The 19,770-nt window shown below is 36.5% G+C and overlaps 1 protein-coding gene and 3 long non-coding RNA genes across 4 annotated transcripts; 1 reads left to right on the forward strand and 3 right to left on the reverse strand.

The window, feature by feature from the left end:
- Nucleotides 1-7,508: 7,508 nt before the first annotated feature.
- LOC133780619 (uncharacterized) lies at nt 7,509-10,061 on the reverse strand. The gene is made up of 3 exons (XR_009869452.1): nt 9,661-10,061; nt 8,880-8,969; nt 7,509-8,600 (listed from the first exon to the last, which is right to left on the reverse strand). It is a non-coding gene; the product is annotated as an uncharacterized LOC133780619 (long non-coding RNA).
- Nucleotides 10,062-10,643: 582 nt separating this feature from the next.
- Nucleotides 10,644-12,297, reverse strand: LOC133780620 (uncharacterized). Its single transcript, XR_009869453.1, has 3 exons — nt 12,214-12,297; nt 11,962-12,088; nt 10,644-10,734 (listed from the first exon to the last, which is right to left on the reverse strand). It is a non-coding gene; the product is annotated as an uncharacterized LOC133780620 (long non-coding RNA).
- A 1,165-nt stretch (nt 12,298-13,462) lies between these two features.
- Nucleotides 13,463-17,440, forward strand: LOC133779501 (uncharacterized). Its single transcript, XM_062219455.1, has 3 exons — nt 13,463-14,039; nt 14,640-15,076; nt 15,179-17,440. The coding sequence occupies exons 1-3, from the start codon at nt 13,463-13,465 to the stop codon at nt 17,438-17,440; spliced, it is 3,276 nt and encodes a 1,091-aa protein (XP_062075439.1).
- A 918-nt stretch (nt 17,441-18,358) lies between these two features.
- On the reverse strand, nt 18,359-19,144 carry LOC133780621 (uncharacterized). Its single transcript, XR_009869454.1, has 2 exons — nt 18,875-19,144; nt 18,359-18,787 (listed from the first exon to the last, which is right to left on the reverse strand). It is a non-coding gene; the product is annotated as an uncharacterized LOC133780621 (long non-coding RNA).
- Between the last annotated feature and the right edge of the window lie 626 nt (nt 19,145-19,770).

The following is a 19,770-nucleotide window of genomic DNA, read 5'->3' on the forward strand; positions in this document are numbered from 1 at the left end:
ACTCGCTCGACAAGGCTATTTTTCATGGGTTTTGTAAATGATTCATATGATTGAAGTAAATGTACTTGTAAATGTGAAACATGTTTATGATGTATATGATTTAAATGAATGCATTTATCATCTGTGAAGCATATGTTTATGGCCTATGAATAGTTGCTGGGCCTCGGGTCACAGGTTCTCTACAGTGTAGGTAAGGCCAAGCTAAGGGTAACCAGCCATTAGTTGAAGAGCTTTGGAGCGAAGCATACATATTCAGCCTGCTTGGCATTAACGGTCAAGTGATATTTCAGGAACTTAGGATATTGGCTCGATTTTGCCGCTTAGGTCGGCTAATTTTGTGATGTTTAATATAACTATCTTTTGTTTACAAACTGTTCGAATTCTATGTATATATTCAAACCTTCGAGTTACTGACACTTTTGGGTCCAAATGACTTGTTTATCGAGTTAGCCACTATTTTAAACACACGATGTGTAACGCCCTACTAATCCAGGACTATTACACTGTGTGTTTGAAATAGTACTTAACTCGCTAAATGAGTCATTTGGACTTAAATGTGTAATTAATCTTAAAAAATACGTTGGATATAAAAATTTTGGGCAAAAGAGTATTACTTTACATTAAAAGAGTCAGTGTGTACACATGGGATCCTAGAAAGAGTTTATAAGAAGTTACAACCATAAACAAGGTACACCATGGTCGACCTAAGAAGCAAAATGAACTCAAACACTAGATTACCCAAAGGAAGTCTCAACTGTGGCAGTTGAGCAGGCCGCATACGTACACACCACCCCCGAAGCTCTCCAACTCATGGTGGTCCAGCTTTTCCTTGCCTTAACCTGCACCACACAGCATCCGTGAGCCACGGCTCAGCAAGAAAACTCAAACATAACAGAGCAGATAATCAATTTGTGGCAATTAGCAACGTGGCAGCCACCACTAAGAGTCACGACTTTTGACTTGCCAGAGAGCCCATTAGGAATTTCTTCTCAATTTGCGCCGCAGCACTGCCCACTAAGGATCGTGATGCTAATGCGGTCTAAGGCACCCCCAACCTCAAGAACCTTCAAGCGGTCCATGAAGCTCAAACAAGCATTGGGGTGCCACCCTGAAACCCAGAGAAGTTAGTGATTTCATAAATATCAATCTCTTCCTAATCCCTTCCACAACTCAGTTTCCACCCAAACAATTCCAGCAACTCAAATACACAATAGATAACAACCCATTGCCTCTAATACATCCCCAAACACCAAAATTTAAGAACTCCCCAAGAACTTGAAAAGGAAACTCAAAACTTACAGAAATTGATAGATGAGAGTTCACCTCCACCACAACGAAATTCCCAGCTGACTTCCCACACTAAGTATCCTCTAATTCCTCCAAGAATTGCTTCTAAGTTCAAGGTTCAAGAGCTCTCTTCAAGGATCAAAGAAACACCTCCAAGGGAGAGAAAACGAGAGAGAGAGAGAGAGAGAGAAATTGGTCTGAGTTAATTAACTCAGTAGTTAGGCTATTTCCAGCTAAAGGGTACAAAAAGACCAAAATGCCCTTGTAACGTCCCGATTTTCCTAACAAGGCTTAATGCCTTGATTAAGGGGCCAGAAGGGCAATAATTGATTTAATTATGTATTATATGATTATATGTGTTGACTGTGTTTTAGCCAACGACGTGAGAACGTCAATAACGACAAGCCTTCAATAGAATGTAAACGACAACAGACAGTTTTCACAATAAAAGTAAATAACACGAGATTGTATAGTGGTTCAGCCCCGATAGTCGGTAATAGCCTAATCCACTTAGAGATTTTATTCACACTCAAGATCAGATGAACCAGTGTCAACTGAGTTTCTTAAATGTAAATATTCCAGAATACAGAAAAGGGATTCTCTTCAGAAAAACACACTTTCTCTCTCTAGAACACAGATTAATTCTCAATTCGCCAAAAGTCCTTTTACGATCCCATCAACCCTCTATTTATAGGCTCGGGATCCTCAACTGATATCCCCTTTAGATAGGGATATTTTATTATTCATAATATATTTAAATTACAAGAAATATTTAAAATACAACAGATTCCTCAATTTGAGTGAGGAATGAGAGATTCCCGGGTGCCTAGACCGATTCTTGCTGAAGTCGTTCCGGGGATTTTGACGTAGTCTCCTGGTCGAACACATGCATGTTGGTTACATGCAAGTATTGGTCAAATATACTCCTCTAGGCTTTCCTTGGCTTAAGGTTATGCATGCATGGCTCTCCTCGGACCAAGGTCATGCATACTTGGCTCTCCTCGGACCAAGGTGGTCCGAGCCAATCTTCTTGGCCTCTAATCGGACCAAGGTGGTCCGAGCCAATCTCCTTGGCTTCTCCTCGGACCAAGGTGGTCCGAGCCAATCTCCTCTTGCCTTCTCCTCGGACCAAGGTGGTCCGAGCCAATCTCCTCTTGCCTTCTCCTCGGACCAAAGTGGTCCGACCCACTCTCCTTTTGCCTTCTCCTCGAACCAAGGTGGTCCGAGCCACTCTTCTTGGCATCTCACCTCGGATAGGTCCGAGGAAACTTCCTTGGAACCTCACCTCGGATAGGTCCGAGGCAACTTCCTTGGCATCTCACCTAGGATAGGTCCGAGGCAACTTATTTTGGCATTTCCAACTAAGGTCTGATCGGACCGTGTGTGGCCTTTCCTGCCAAAATCTAAGTCCATCTCTTGGCATGCATGGGACTTCCCCTCGGACTTGGTCCGAGCGAACCATCTTGGAAGCGTACCTCGGATAGGTTCGAGCCAAGTATCTAGGGGCTCTTCAAGCTTGAGTTCTGATCGGACCTGCTACTTCTGTCCCTCGAGCCAAAGTCCAAACCCATCCTTTAAGCTCCTTAGACCTGAGTTTGAACCAAACACTTGGGCTTCTCGGACAAGGGTCCGAGCCAAGCACCCTTTAGCCCAAGTATTGTCCTCGGGTGTATTTGACTTGACTATGGCATCTCTCAAGCAGTCTAAATTCTTCACTGATTAATTGGGCTACTGATAAGCTAGATCACCCAACTAATCCATGCCACCTGTCAATTTTACTGCCACATCATCCTTTTCAAATTTTGGGATAACAATATGCATGATCATATGAACTATGTGAGTTATATTATAATATGACTGTATTGGAATGTTTATGTGTATTAAGCATGCATGTTGGCCCTTTTCTTATTAGAAGGACATTACCGTAATTTTGGCCTGTTGATGGCATATTTAAATATATGTGTGTTTTTTTATTGATACCACATTATTATGTGGATATATATAGGTTATTCAGCATGAGGCGATCCTATTGAGCAAGTTAGCGGTTAGTCATAACAGGGTCAAATACCTAGCTCAGGGTGAGGCTAGGGGCATTTTGGTAATTTAGTACATTACCGGGATTTATTGGGTAATGGGAAATTGTTTGGTAATTATTTCAGGATATTGGAAGTTACAAGAATTATGAGGTGTTAATTGAGATTAGCAGGAAATGTGGCAAAAGATTAAATTGCCCTTGAGGACATTAGAGAGCAAGGCATAGGCAAAGGATAGTTTAGTCTTTGTACCAATGTAGTGACTTAGTCACTAGAGTCCTTCAGAAACACGAAACCAAACGAAAAACAACACTCAGTTCTAACTCCCTCATTCTCTCGGTTCTCACTTTCTCTCTAAGAAAAGTAGGAATTTTGGAGATTTTGAAAAAGAATTCTTGAACTTAAAGACTTGGAGGTGATCTCAGAACTGAGGAATGATTTAATACAGCTTAGGGATATGATTATACAACTAAGAAGCTTAGAATTTCATTGGTAACTTAAGTTCTTTAGAGGTCATTTTGGAGCTTTGATGAGAGTTTGAATTATGGGTGTTGGTTGAGTTTTGATGTGCTTTTAAGGTTCTTTATTGTTTGTCTGAGCTACTGAGTCCACTACAAGGGTTGAATTGGGTTAAATCTTTGTTTTAGAGTGGATTTGGAAGACTTGTGATTTTTAAAAAATTGCAGGTTTTTTGAGTTCTTGGTGCGCTACGGCTCTCATGAACTCAGATATTAGAGGAGGTGCCTCAAACCACCTTGGCATCGCGGTGCTAGGTAGGTTTCACTGTGGCGCACGTATAGTGTTTTGGGGCATGAGCTCTCTGACTTGTGGAGAGACAACACTTATCGAGGGGCATCGCGACTCAAACCGAGTATATTAGTCAAGTTAGGTTTTGGGTGGCGGGAACCTAACCTAAGGGCTCGGGAATGGTTCTACTTCCAAATTTAGTAGAACTAGAGGTCCCAGAGGCTAGGAATCAGTCTGGAAGTCTTTATTTATTTGATATTGATGGATATAGCTTATTATGGTTGTGACTAGGGTACCACTTTGGTTGGTACGGGATCATGCTCAGGGGTCGTTGTTAATTAACTTGTGCTTGGACCAGAGGTAAGAAAATGTTGAGTCTAATTTATGTCATGGTTAGGTGGTGTTTTAGGTAGTCTATTATGTTGCTTTTATTTCATTTAGTGCGATTTTATGCTTTTGTTTGTTTTTCTTCCAGTTTTAGTGAACAAAAAGGAAGAGTTGAATACTTTGAGGAAATTGTTTCAAAAAGAGACGAAAAACCCAAGTTTCGGTGTTGTTTTCAATAAAGGATGGATCTCGACAAGATTTGAAGGCATTGCTAATTTTTCGGGTGTAAAACTGCATGAATTGAAGACCTCCTTAAGGGTTGCGGCTTGAGCAATTTAGTGTCACGGCCAGCCTCTTCATAGAATCATGGTTTCAGAGTCTAGACTCGGGCTGTGGCATGGATTTGGAGGGTCTCGACTTTGTAGAGCTAAATCCTAGAAACTCAAGGACACAGGCCGCGGCATGGCTATTGGAGGGTCGCAGCTTAGAGGTGCAAAATCCAAGGAAATTAGGACACGGGCCACGACATGGTGTAAGTAGGGCCACAACCCGCCTCTTTTTAAAAAAATTAGGTTTTATCGAAGCGAAAAGGGGAAAACAGATGGAGGCTAGAGAGGAATAGGAGAGATAGTTTTGGTGGTTGTAAAGCTTGGAGAACACTCAAGGAAGATTCTCAATTGTTTGTTATTCATCTATTTCTTTATGTTGTTCTTGAATTTCTTTGTGATTAAAATGACAATTATTCACTAATTTTCTATTTAGGGCTGTTAATCGTATCACTTGAATTCTTATTATGAACTAATGCAATTATCATTTCTTCTTCATCTTCTTTTAAATTCCTTACCATTTGTGCTTTTTGATTGATTATTGATTGGCCATCTATAGTCATTATCTTTATGTTTTTGAATCAAAATCTGAGAAGTGCGATTTGAATTTGCCTTGGTTGTTCAGGACACAATTATAATTTGGAACGAGAGTATCTAGATTAATTGTGTAACTATTTTTTGAGTTGTTGTGATTAATGTTGTCTTTGTGATTAAATTTACCATATAAATATATGAAAATTTCACTTAGGTTGAGTTTATAATTCATAGTATGATTATAGACTACTTTTGTCAACTCGTTAATTGAAATAGGAAGAAAGAAGAAGAAATTGGTAATTTGTATTAGGGATTAATAGGGAGGATATTTGATGAGATTAAATGCCCTAATTACTCTCATTATTTAAATTCAAAACTCTGCTATTACTTATTTTTTTTATTGAGTTCTTAATTATTGTTTCTGCAATTTATATTTTCTTCTACCTTTTTACAAGAATCAAAGTTTAATTGACCAAATAGAAACAAAAAGATTAATTGACTGGTAATTGGTGATTCAGTCCTTGAGGATGATACTTTGTTTTACCAAGATTATTACTGAATTGTAATACGTGCACTTGTGTAGCAAATAATTTTCACAACAAGTTTTTGGCGTCGTTGCGGGGACTGAAAACTATCAATATCAGTCTAATTGATTTTATTTCTAATTTGGTTATTTTTTTTGTCTTCTTTCTAATTTGTTTCAGCTACGTTTCTTTATTAATTTCAGGTCGTGTTGTTATATGCGTATCAGAAGAGGGGAAGGTAGTCTTGTTCCTATTAATCCTGAGATTGAGAAGGCTTGCAAACAAAATAGAAGAAACAAGAGGTTGGCTTGTAAGACTGTGGAGATGGCACAAAATGATGGGAATAATGAGGTTCCCGAGGTTATTCAAGATTAGGCTCAAAATCTTGCTGCAATAAGACTGAGACTATGTATTGCCCACTGTAACGGGAGTACAAAACTGTATAAAACCGGTGGCTGTGGAGGCCAATAATCTTGAGATTAAGCCGGCGATCTTGCAAATGGTGCAATCCACTGTCCAATTTGGTGGTTTGCCTTTTGAAGACCCCCATATGCACTTGGCGAATTTCTTGGAGTTGTGTGATACTTTCAAATACAATGGGGTCACTGATGATGTTATAAGGTTGAGACTCTTCCCATTTTCTCTGTGGGAGAGAGCTAAGAACTGGCTTAATTCGCTGCAGGAAAACTCTATTACACTACAAGAAAAAATGCTTTTAATAACACAGAAAATGTGTTATCAAAACATACCATAACACTTTTTGATGTGTTAAGACCGACTATGTTATCGTAGGTCAGGGTACTTTACATAACACTTTATAATTGTTATACAGATGTGTTATTATACTGTCAACGATAACACAATTTATGTGTTATTTTAATAAATAGATAAGTGTTTAATTATGTTATTTATAGTCGATTATATAACGCATTTCAATACTTATAAATTTGTTTTATACTATACTTTAGTATAACACATTTTTTGTGTTATACTACACTTTAGTATAACACATTATTTGTGTTATACTACACTTTAGTATAACACATGTGTTATATTAGCTTAGAGAAACATAATCTTTTTTTACTTACACAAAACTAGGAAAACAAATATGAAAGTTGAAGCCAAATAAGGTAGCATAAATAGATTTTTATTAATTACTCAAATGTAATTACAATATTTAGTCTACTAGTCTAGGCTTAAGAAATCATATTACAACATAATTTATGCCCAATTCAGATTCCTTTATCACTAAATACAAAACAAGAAATGTATACAAAAATTAGTGAAATGCATTCTTCCATTCTAAAGGCCTCAACTACAAATGTTGTCAAGAATTGCTCCAAAGAAATCATCTCAATATACCTACACATAGTAAAAAAAAAAGTCCTTTTATTATTAAGAACACAAGACTTAAGCTAGCTTCCACCTATAAGCATACAAAGTAAATCAACTTGAAAGAAATTATCTAGATTTCTCCAAACTCACAGGATTAAGACCAAGCAGCTTTTGATTGGCTAGAGCTACAACCTAGAGAGAAGAAGGACAAATAGAAATGAATGAAAAAAAAATGCTTACTAAATCAGGAACAGTATAGGGATTACAAGTACTAAAATCTTACAGAAAACGTTTCATTTATTTCATAGTAATCAATCTGAGAAGCATCTAAACCAACATTTGAAATAGATTTTGGTACCACAAGGGCTGGAGTAGTTGTAAAGAATTCAGGTGCCTGCAAAGATAATCTTCTTTGAGCTATGTTTTAGCAACAGTAAAATAGAACTAGGAAGCCAATTCATTGGAGTACCTGAGCTACATCAGCATAGCCCTTAATCTTTGCAATTACTTGCAATCCAAGTTGAAGTGCCTTCTCTCCACTCACTAGGAGTTACCTCTTAATATTCTAAGCTCGGCTTTATTCTTTGCATCAATATCTCGATGGCTTTGCAGTTTCTTTGAAAGTGTTATGCTTCAAAAACAGGTCAGTAAATGCCACCCTCAAGTTCTTAACCTCTCTATATAATTCACTTGGTGTCCTTTGAGATAAGTCTACAGATCAGTGCTTGAAGTATCATACAAAAATAAAACTATAAAACCCACATAGCTCTTACCATTTTCTGAAAGTTTTTTCAAGACTACAGTATGTATTCCATCTTTTAGATACCACAAATTGTCGACAGCAGCAACTATATTACTTAAGATGTTCTTAGTCTGTTCAGAGGCTCTCTGTTGATCACCCTCCATCTGTTTAGGAAGGTCACATAAAGATGAACTTTCTGTTGCACCAGTTTCCGTAAGACGACTAAGAAAAGCCTCATGAAAAGTAGATTCAGATTCATCTGAAATACAGTATAAAACTTCCTTATCAACAAACACTTCAAACACTATTTCCTTGATGTCACTTCCAGTTTGCAAGCATGGGTTATAGAGCCCTTATAGGTGCAAAACAATTAAACTTGTAACTGAAGTATACTAACTTTCTATGACTAGAATGATAGTAAATGTAGAAGCAAATATTACATCCTTATGTTAATAAAACAGATCTAATGATCCACAGCACAAAAACCAATTGTTATCTTAAAAAAAAAAACCAATTGTTATCCACAACTTAAAATACAACAAAAAAAATTTAGTCTCATAAGAAAAAGCATTCACTGCCCAAAATACATATATCAATTCATTATATGTTTTGAGTTAAAGCTTTACCTCAATAAAAACATTCACAATATTCCCCCAGCCGCAGAGCAATCAAAAACATATATGGAGGGTGTCTTCAACCAAGAATCAAGGTCACTGATTGGCAAAAGGATATACTGTGTATAACTCTGTAGTACCAATAACATTGGTGAGAAACCAAGCAAGACTCTAGTGATTGACCTTAAATTAAAGAGTCATAAAAGAGTTTCAAAGAAATAGAAGACCTTATTGAAAACCCGAATTTCACCACTAATGTTTCAAATGCTAATTAAATAGAAATTTACAAAGGAACAATGCTGCATAAATATCCAGTTTTGACATTAGACTCCAAATATCATAAAGTCAAATTTATATAAGAGGATTAGTTAAAGCCAAAGCTTTACAACCTTAATTAACAATCAGAATACCTTCAAGATAGACTGCTTATTAGCTTTCTGAATGTGAATATTGGCAAGGAGAAGAATTAGATGTTCCCTCTGGTTGGCAACATTGCCTTCCTGGTTAGAAAACACATTATGAAAATTCAAAGAAGCATCAAAATATGAGCAATGCAGAAGAAAGAGCACATAGTCCAACCATGGAAAATAGAAATCAGAAGTACTTGGCAAAAATGGCCTGAATGGACAAGTAAAGTCATATCTCAACCTTTTTCTAGAGATTGTCTAGTCAGAAGCTATCTCCTTTAACATCTATTTTTTTAAGAAAAAAAATCTCAGAGCCATAAATAGTTTTCCAAACCATGAAATAGTCTTAGGAAGGGTACAATAATCAAATTTAGAGCACCATAACACTAGCTGCGGAAACTATTGTTAACTGGACATTTTTTGCCTTTGAAAAAGAGAGTAATGAAAAAATATTATTTTGTCAATTAGGGACAAGTGAAGACAGCCATCTAATAGCAACAATGAAATAACAAAAGAACCATATTTTGCTCTCAGAACTGCAATATGAGTTTTGTTCAATACACCAGAGCATACATTTAGTTCAAATATTGTTAGATATTAGATGTTTCATGACAGCCATATATGTGATAATCAGGAAAACCCCACTCTGAACTTTGTCACAGTTGTCTCAAACAAAATGAAGAAAAATTTATATAAGTTTCATGCAAGTCAATAACTGAAATCAAGAATTTCAACATCTATAGGAGTAATTATACACAATTATGTTAGGAAAAGAGATGCTTACCGCCCATGTAAAAAGAAGGCTGACTTTTGCCCTTTCATTTCCTGTGTTCACCAACTGAAAACAGACAAAGTCTACCAACTTTCTAACAACAATATCAAATTCGTAAATTTATGACTAAAATATCATATTCTAGATCATGCTGAAATATTCACAAACTTATATAAGTTACACTTGTATAGAATTTAAAAATTAATAACAAAATCAATTCACACAGGAGAAAATACAAGGAATGATATTCAGCATATAATCACACCGAACAACATACATGAGCAGCGGAATTAATTTCAATAATAAAGAAGGGCAGGAAGAAGCATCGTCTTTTTAAAAACTGTAATCAAAGGACTCATTTAACAATATACCCAAGTAGTAACCTGATACTCATTTCTCTACTTATGCTTGACATAAACAACTCAGCAGAAATTTTAAGCAACTTACTGATGGATCCAATTGTTCAACATGGATCCAATTCATCTGCCATTGATCCCATTTTCTGCATGAAGAAGTAAGCAATTCAATTCATGAATCAAGCTTTTCAAACTCATGAAACAACTTCAGTTACTAGTTCAGATCACATCAAATAAATTAGTTTCAAACACTACTATAAATAAGTAAGCAATCCAATTCACAAACATGCATTACAGTAGTCATTATAGCTTAATCCACTTACAAAAAATCTGAAGAAACACAGAAAGAGAAAGAGAAAGAACAAAGAATTTATTAATAAAAAGAAAGATAACATCTACCAATAATAAAAGCATCACAAGGCGAACACGAAATAAGGCTAGATAAAAAAAAATAGCATTTATACATTGCTTTATAAAAGACAAGAAAAACATATAGGCAAGCATAAGACCCTATAATGGTGAACCTCATTTGCACAATACAAAAATATCAACATTCAGGGCATTAAAGTATAGCAGAGGACAAAAAGAATGGAGAACATACCCTTCCAATAGAGTAGAATATGAGACATAGTTGACCAAGAACTTTAGAGATGACTAGAGACACTCAAGATGACCAGAAGAGAAGCAAGTAGGGGCAGATCTTCAATGGTGAAATAGAGATTTTCTTTTCCTAAAATGTTGATATAGGGAAAATGTAAAAAAGAAAAAACCCTTACAGTTACACTATTTATCTCCTTCACTTTACATTTTTTTAAAGAGAGTATTTATTTGGCCCTCAAACTTTAAAATGAGACACTTGAAAGTTAAAAGGGCCAAAGTTAGAATGGTAGTGCATAAAAAAACAGGGGCAATGGAGACCCGAGTATATCCACAACAACAAAAAAGCACAACCAACAACAGATCATAAAAACTTCTGTAATGCTTTTTTTTAATGCAAAATGAATGTCCAAAAAGCAACATGCCACCTTCATAGATCAAAACAGGGAAGGGAAACTTTTCTAGAGCAATTATCATCATATTCATCATCTATCGCATATAACGGTTACATGAAAAGACTGTAAAGCCAAAGCAGTAATCATAGCTGGTTTGTAGTTATGGTGTTCAGCCAAAGATTGGTGTGTTTTCTGTAAGAAGAATTCTGAAAATGTAGATGGCTTGTTCTTCCACTGCCCGGTCTCAATCCAAGTTTGGTACAAGAATTTAGAAGAATTTAAAATGGTCTGGTGTGTTCTAGCAAACTGTCTAGGTGCTTTTTGTTTTAGGTGAGCGACTCAAAGGCGAAGAAGACTCTTTGGCAGATTGTAGTAACAGCTATCTGTTGGGTTATTTGACTAGAGAAGAATAAGAAAATCTTTGAGGAAATGGAAAAGAGGGTGGAGAAATTTGGGATAAATTTATAATGAGTGGTGCTCTTTGGGTCCACTCAAATAAGGACTTCAAAGACTTTTGATTCACAGATTGGTTGAGAGAGGGAATTTTTTGTTGTAATGTTCTGTTTTGTATATCGTTGTTGTGGTAGTTAAGCTACCTTTTTATTTTTTCTTAGTTTTTGTTTTTCTTGAGTTTCCTGTGGTTGTTTTCTCCACTCACTTGTATTATATATTTTTTTATCAATACAAGTTGTTTTGTTTAAAAAAAAAGAAGAAGAACTATTTCAGCTAAATTTTACCTGATTGTGAGAGCACCTTTCATAAATGAAGATAAATCAAATTCCATAGCATACACTAAAGATAATATTATTTATATCTTTTCTGCTAAACTCGTATTAAAAATAAAAATCATCTTTTTAAAATCTTAACATGCATTTCCATCTTATATTAAAGTAGACTCATAAACTATATACCATTGGAAAAAAATCATAAAAGGTGCAGCTGAAAAAATAAAAGTGAAAACTTACCAGGAAAACCAGCATAGATTGCTGCCATTCTGCACTCTGTTGCTCTTTGTGAACCAGGTGGCAAAATAGTACCAACAACTATATCCCCAACTTCACTTGGGTCCATATTTGTTTTCTCTATCATGGCCTAAATTGTATATTAATCACATATAAGAAAGAAAAAAAAATCAATAATCCTGTGTATATAAGCCAAATCAGAACAAAATCATATACAGTAATGGTATTACAAGCCAAAATCAATGGGTTGTTTACCTTTAAAACAACTGCAAGTAAATCATCAGCTAGAGTATCCTTATACCCTCCTCGCTTAGCTTTGGAAATTGGAGTCTGGTAAGCCCTATTTGAGAAAATTTTCAAAGGAAAAATAACTACATAAAAATATTAACAAACGCTTAAAACAAATCAAACGTTCATTTTGTTGAAGCAAGAAATTTACGCCACAATCACTATATCGTCTCCAAGAAATTTTACCTGATTGAACCTGCTACCACATCAAGGGTTGTCTTCATCTAAAGGAAAATTAAAATTAAACTTCATGAAAATTTAATGACTGACAGCATTTAGCAACATTAGTCTCACTGTTTAGTAAGATTTCTTATGTCTTAAAATAAGGTGTCAAAAAATCAATTAATAAGATTCTTACTGTAAAAAAAAAAAAAAAAAAACTTGGCTGAGTGTTGGTTCGTTTTCTCCCATGGCGAAGAAGAGGAAGCCAGTACATAAGCCAGCAATTCAGGTAGGAGAGCAAGTTAATCCACAAAATTTAGAAGAGAAGTCTCCAGATCTGGACTTGGACCATGATCGTGGGTTTGAAGATACAAAATGTGCTGCGAATGGTGAAGGAGATGTGGATAATTTTGAGGAGCTGGAACGTCAAATTGACGGGATTATTGGTTCGGAGGGTACAGGACCGCAGTGCTTTGCGACTGCACATAGCGGAATGGAGGATTCGGGTCATTTGAAGGCCTCGTGTACAGATACGACTGGTGAGGATGACTTTCAAGCCTCAGCTCAGAAACAATGGCAATCGTTCACAGCTAAAACCTTATCCTTCTCAGATCAGAAGCTTGAGTTTACAGAACCAGAATTCAGGGAGGGTCGAAAATTTGCTAGGATCGATATTGAGGAGGTCAAGTTCCAATCGACAAACTGGAACTCGACTGTCATTTGTATGGTGCTAGGAGCAAATCCACCTATGGCAGTTTTTGAAGGATTCATAAAAAGGATTTGGGGTCATCTTGGGATAGCTCAGATAGCAAGAATAACTATGGGTTTAACAATGGTTAAGTTCAATGATGAAGCAACAAGGGACCATGTTCTAGAGAATGGCATAATCCAGTTTGACAGGAAACCTGTAATTATTCGACCATGGACAACAGATCTGAGTGTTGTTCGTCTAGTTCGCTCTGTTCCGCTTTGGATTTGTGTATAAGATCTGGGTCTTCAGTATTGGGGCAGTAAATGTCTTAGTGCCCTTGTTAGTACAATAGGCAAGCCAATAATGGTAGACAAATACACAAGAGAACGCTCACATATTCAGTTCGCTCGGGTGCTAGTTGAGATGGAAGTTACGGATAACCCTCCTACAAGTATTCAGTATATTAATGAACATGGTCAAATCATGGAGCAAGGAGTTGAATATGAATGGTTGCCAATTAAATGCAAGAACTGTACTAGTTTTGGTCATTCAATGACAGATTGTAGGAAGACTAAGAATGCTCAGTGGGTCATGAAGGAAACCAAGTTAAATAAGGATGAAAAAGCTCAGAGTTCAGCTGGTTTTAAAGCTGTAGAATCGAAGGGTACTGAGATTCATGTGGATACTGATAAGGTTGTCGATGAGACTAGTTCAGAAGAAGTCAAGACACAGACCGATAAGGGTGACCTTCTTTTACCAGATAAGGAGGTTTTAGCTGGGACTAGGGACATTAATCAGGCAAGCCATCTATGGCACACTCCAAAAAAGGTTGCTGCTCATTCAAAGGAGGGACAGGGATCTGGTAAAAATGCTAAGGTGACTGGGCAAACGAACAAGAGTTTGAACAAATTTGTTGTGCTCCAAGAGGACCGGTTGAGTGGTAAGGGTGACAATTCTCTATCAATTTCTTCAAATGGATAGTAGTAATATAAAGAGTTGGAATGTAAGAGGGCTTAATGGAATTAATAAACATGGCCCTGTTAGTGATCTTTGTAAGAGGTACAGAATAGGAGTTGGTGGCCTTTTAGAGACCAAGTTGAAGGGCAGCAAAATTAGTAGGTTTGTAGAATTTTATTTTCCGAATTGGGATTACTATACTAGTCCATAAATTGAAGGGCGTCTTTTGATTGTTTGGAGGAAGTCTTTTGTGAAGGTTACTATCTTAGAGAAATTAAATCAGTTTATTCATTGTTTTGTTAAGTTGACTGGTGTGCAGCAGAGTTTTGGAGTAACTTTCGTCTATGGAATGAATTCTATAGAAGGAAGGAGAAGCCTTTGGGAGGGGCTTAGAAGGCCTTTTCTTAAGGACACAGCTTGGATTTATCTAGGGGATTTCAAAGCGGCAAAGATAGATCGGGTGGGAAGCCAATTTCTGGCTTGGAGTTGGCTGATCCTAATAGGTGGCTTGCAGATTCTTATCTAGAGCGTTTAAAAAGTGTTGGGTCTTATTTTACTTGGACTAATAATCAACATGGTGCAGCTAGAATCTATACTAAAATTGATCATGTTCTCATTAATGAGAAGTGGGTGGACTTATTTCCTCAAGCTACAGCTATGTTTAGTTGGGAAGCATTTTCTGATCATTGCTCTTGTCTAGTCAAACTTCAGGTTCAAGAGAAGCTAGGAATAAAAATGTTTCGGTTCTTCAATTACTGGATAGAGCATCCAGATTTTCATATTCAGGTTTTAAGAAGTTTGAATCAGCCAATTAATGCAACAGGAATTCGGGCCATTTTCCTTAAAATGCTGAGATTGAAACACTGTCTGAAAGTATTTAACACAGATAAGATAAGTGACCTGAAGGCTAAATTCTATAAAGCTAAAGAGACCTTTCAAGTAGCTCATTTACAAGCTCAAGCTTATCCTGATGTATTGGATTTTCAGGAAGCTGAAAAGGAAGCTGCTGAGGCTTATTCAGTCTAGGAAAGGCTCTATCAAAGCTTCTTAATTCAGAGGAGTAAGATCACATGGCTGAGACAAGGAGATTTAAATACTTCCTTTTTTTATGCTTATTTAAAGAAGCGTAAAGCGGAGAATGGTATTGTCTCTTTCATAGCTGAAGATGGCAAAATGGTGGATAATTTCTCAGAAGTGGTCTCTCATTATGTGGGGCATTTTAGAGACTTTTTGGGCAGCTCTAGTTCGGCCTCGGGGAGTATTAATACTCAGATTGTAGAGATGGGACCTCAACTATCAGTTTTGCAGCAAATGAAACTCCTTAAACCTTTTTCTAGGAAGGAGATTAGGGAGGCTCTCTTCAGTATTCCTATAACCAAGTCTCCGGGTCCGGATGGGTTTGGTTATGGATTTTTTAAAGTAGTCTGGAATGACATTGGGGATGAGGTGTGCGAAGCAATTACCCACTATTTTGAATCAGGTATTTTCCCTTCTGAGCTCCACGAAAGAACCTTATCTTTGATTCCTAAGGTTGCCAATCCTTCAAGGGTTGTAGATTATAGACCCATCGCTTGTTGCTCAACATTATATAAGTGTATGTCGAAGCTGATTTGTAAGAGATTGGCCGATATTCTTCCTGATCTTATTCAGCCTAATCAGGGAGCATTTGTCAAGGGTCGGTCTATTGCCCACAATATTATGATATTCCAAGATCTTATCAAAAACTATGGGAGAGCTACTACTTCATCGAGATGTGCTATCAAAATAGACCTCGGAAAGGCCTATGACACGGTTGATTGGGTCTTCCTTGAGAACCTGTTGAAAGCTTTGAAATTTCCTATGAAATTTATTGGTTGGGTCATGGCTTGTGTAAGGAATACATCTTATTTTCTCTTGATGAATGGTAGGATTCAGGGTAAATTTAAAGGAGGGAAAGGGCTGAGACAAGGAGACCCCATGTCACCTTTGTTGTTTGTCATTATTATGGAATATTTGACTAGGAGTTTGCAACAAGTTGCTCTTAATTCACCCTTTCGGTATCATCCAATGTGTAAAGGTATCAAACTCATTAATCTTTGTTTTGCGGATGATTTATTGTTATTTTGTAAAGGATGTCTTGCTGCTATTAGAGCTGTCAAAGGGGTGCTTGATAGCTTTGCTACAGCCACAGGTCTTTCTATAAATTCAGATAAATCGCTGGTTTATTTTGGTGGAGTTTCTAACACAGAAAGATCTAGAATTGCTCATGAGTTAAATCTGACAGAAGAATTATTTCCCCTTACTTATCTTGGGGTCCCTATGAGGCCTACAAAATGGAAGCATGAAGACTGTGAGGTTATTCTTCAGAAATTTCGCTTGAAAATTCAGAATTGGGCGAGTAGACACTTGTCTTTTGCTGGCCGGATTCAACTCATAAATTCAATGTTACTTGGGCTTCAAAACTATTGGATGTTTATCTTTGTTTTGCCTCAAAGCATAGTTAAGGAAATTGAGAGGATATGTAGGGGCTTCCTGTGGGGTTCAGCTGCGCAGAGAAGTAAATTACACATTCCCTCTTGGCAGAAGGTTTGTCTTCCTAAAGCCTATGGAGGTTTGGGTTTCAGAGATGGAGCTACTTGGAACCGGGCTGTGTTAGCTAAATATGTTTGGGCCTTATCTGCGAAACCTGATCTGCTTTGGGTAAAATGGATCCATTCCATTTATCTGAAAGGTGCTGACTTCTGGAACTATGTCTTAATAGCAGATTGTAGTTGGTATTGGCGAAAGCTATGTCATCTCCGGGATCATTTTAGGCCTGCTGATAGCATTTCTGCTGGTGTGCAAGGGAGATTTAAATCCACAAGATTGTACAACAGTCTTTTGGTTCAACAAAGGGATGAGTTCTACAGAACTATTTGGAGCAGAATCATTCTTCCAAATCACAGATTTATGCTCTGGCAAGTTGTAAATTCTCATCTGTTAACTAGGGATAACCTCAGTAGGATGCAAGTTCAGCTAGCCTCTGAGTTATGCCCTGTCTGTGACAGAATGCAGGAAAGCCACTCCCATCTATTCTTTGAATGTATCTTCTCTACTCAGCTGGTTAAATGTATATTTGATTGGTTGGGGTTTGATGCTTGGCCTCTAGACTATCACAGCTGGTTGGTGTGGTTGGCAAGGGCCCGAAAAGGAGTTACAGCTGATATAGTTAATCTAGTCTGTGCTGCTGTCATCTATAGCATTTGGATAAACAGGAATCAATGTTTTTATGAAGGCTATTCTTCCACGGTTCTGAAGCTAACTCAGGATATTAAGTATACTACTAAATATAGGCTAAATATAGTGTCTAAAAGACTTGTTTCAGTTAAGGATCAACTGTACATTCGGCATTTACAATGTAGATAATAGTCCTCAGGTCTGATATGTAGTTGTATGGGTTCCTGTTGAGGGTGGAGTCGTTGACTCTCATTGGTTTTGATCAGTTGTAATGCTCTTTTGTTCAATGAAGTCTATTTTCTTCTTGATAAAAAAAAAAAAAAGATTCTTACTGTTAATTTTCTCCTCTAACTCCAAGTTCAAAGAGTAAATTTAAGTGTCTGATGAAAGGAAACTACAAACAAAGAATAAACATTTTTCTGAAACAGAATGGACCACAGTTCAATATAAAAGGCATCATATTGCAACTTCAGTCAATAAAGCAGCTGTTAAAAAAACATCAACAAATGAAGAAAATATTGAATTCAACAAAAACATTGTCTAATCTTGAAGCATAAATGATGATTGTTAGAATGATTTAGAGGGATTGAAAACCAAATAATTAAAAAGAAACTAAGATATACCCAATTACATTTGATCAAAATGGAAAGTAATCAAGATATAATATAGAATTTGTAAATAATTTTGACTGAACTCACCTCACCTGACCAAGAGAAGAGATAACAATTTCAGTCTAGTCCACCACCATGAGCAGAATAGAGAAGGTCCCACTTTCTTGTGGTCTGAGCAAATCAAAACTCGAACATGTACAATAGCCATTTTTTACTATTAAATAGAGCATTTAAGAGTACCATAAAAAGCTTACCCCATCCAAGCATCTTATATTCCACCTTCTTAAGTTTCTTTTTCTTCTTGTTGTCAACTTTCTTGGAAATAAATGTATTCCCTGTTTTAAGAAAAAAAAATGAGATTACATAAAAAGCCTACTCTATTGACTTTTCTCTATTTGATCTAAATACTTTGCCACTGTTGAGAATTACAGTGCTTCCAATTCCAACACTATCTTCAATTGAGTAAAACAACATAACAGAAAGCTGATTCTCTAAATTTAGCAAAACCAAGACTCATTCTTCATTGTATAGAAACTTTGGCACTACATAAGAAAACAGACATCCCAGGTATGTTTTGGAATGATACTCAAAAACTATAACATAAGTTGACATGTTTTTTTTTTCTTTTGGGGGAAAGTAGTGAACAGTGCGATAGCCAATCGCACACGGTATCTTGATTCTATATATTTTTTTTGCATATAAATGGTTTATAGAGTCCAGTTACCACACCATAGGGGGGACAGAATATGATGTATAGTATATAAATTAATAAAGTAAGAATTATTACGTTCGTGCTCGCCCCATTTTCCATCAGAAGGAGCTTTTTACAGCATCTTTCCTAGTGGGGTAAATTGATCAACTGGCACATCTTCAGCAGGAATACCCAGTTCATCTAACAGCTTCCTCTGTGCGGCATTCCTTGCTCCTGGTGATTTAAAAAGATAATAATCAGATTTAGAAGACATAAGCTTTGAATGGATAGCCAAATATCTACTCTGCAGAAATATATTACCAAGGGCCTCCTCAGCGATAAGCTCAGATTCACGGTAGAGTGGATGGCTGCAACAGGTGTTTGTCCACACAAGGGGAAACGTTACCTTTGTTGCAGAACGTTGCTATACAGATAAACAGACAGAATATCATATCTTGAGACTTATGTTATCGAATAGATGTGCACAACAAATACGAATTGGCCTTCAATATAACTAGCCACACACAAGACGTTTTGGGAAAAGGGAAAAAACATAGAAAACAAGAAAAGATATGTAGACATGGTCATGAGTGCGTGAAATTTCAGGAATATAGAAAACTAAAATGGGAAATAGAATATGACACAATTATTCAATTTATGTCCTCCTAATAGATCTAGAGCTTGACTTGGTTCTTCACATGACACTTATTACTATAAATGTAAGCACCTAGGAGTACAGTTCGTTTCCATAACATGAAGGTATCCAAAATCAAAAGAGCGTATAAAATTTAGGAAGGATAGAAAGCCTTGGAGTATGCAAAATGCAAAGTACCATAAAGACGTGACATAATACCCAAAAAGAATTGTGCAGATCAAATTTTACTTACAATTATATTTTTTATCATGACCAACAACCTGGTCATTCTCATCCACTAGAATGCATCTACAGAAAGTTCACATAAAGAAACATAATCAGCTCCAGTACAACACAAAGAAATATATGTAGACCAATATACCAAACAATAATGCTATTTTTGTAACAGTTTACCAATATTTTAATCAAACTGATTTCTTGACTCTTCCTTTCGATAGAAAATTATACACAGGAACAATGTTAGAACAAACAAGTAAAAAGCCAAGGATTTTTGAGATGTGAGATTAGCTTATGGGACATAGTAACAATAAAAATGAGATAGTAATTATCATAATATTGTACA

The sequence above is a fragment of the Humulus lupulus genome, chromosome 5, assembly GCF_963169125.1.
Source record: "Humulus lupulus chromosome 5, drHumLupu1.1, whole genome shotgun sequence".
NCBI classification, from domain to species: Eukaryota; Viridiplantae; Streptophyta; class Magnoliopsida; order Rosales; family Cannabaceae; genus Humulus; species Humulus lupulus.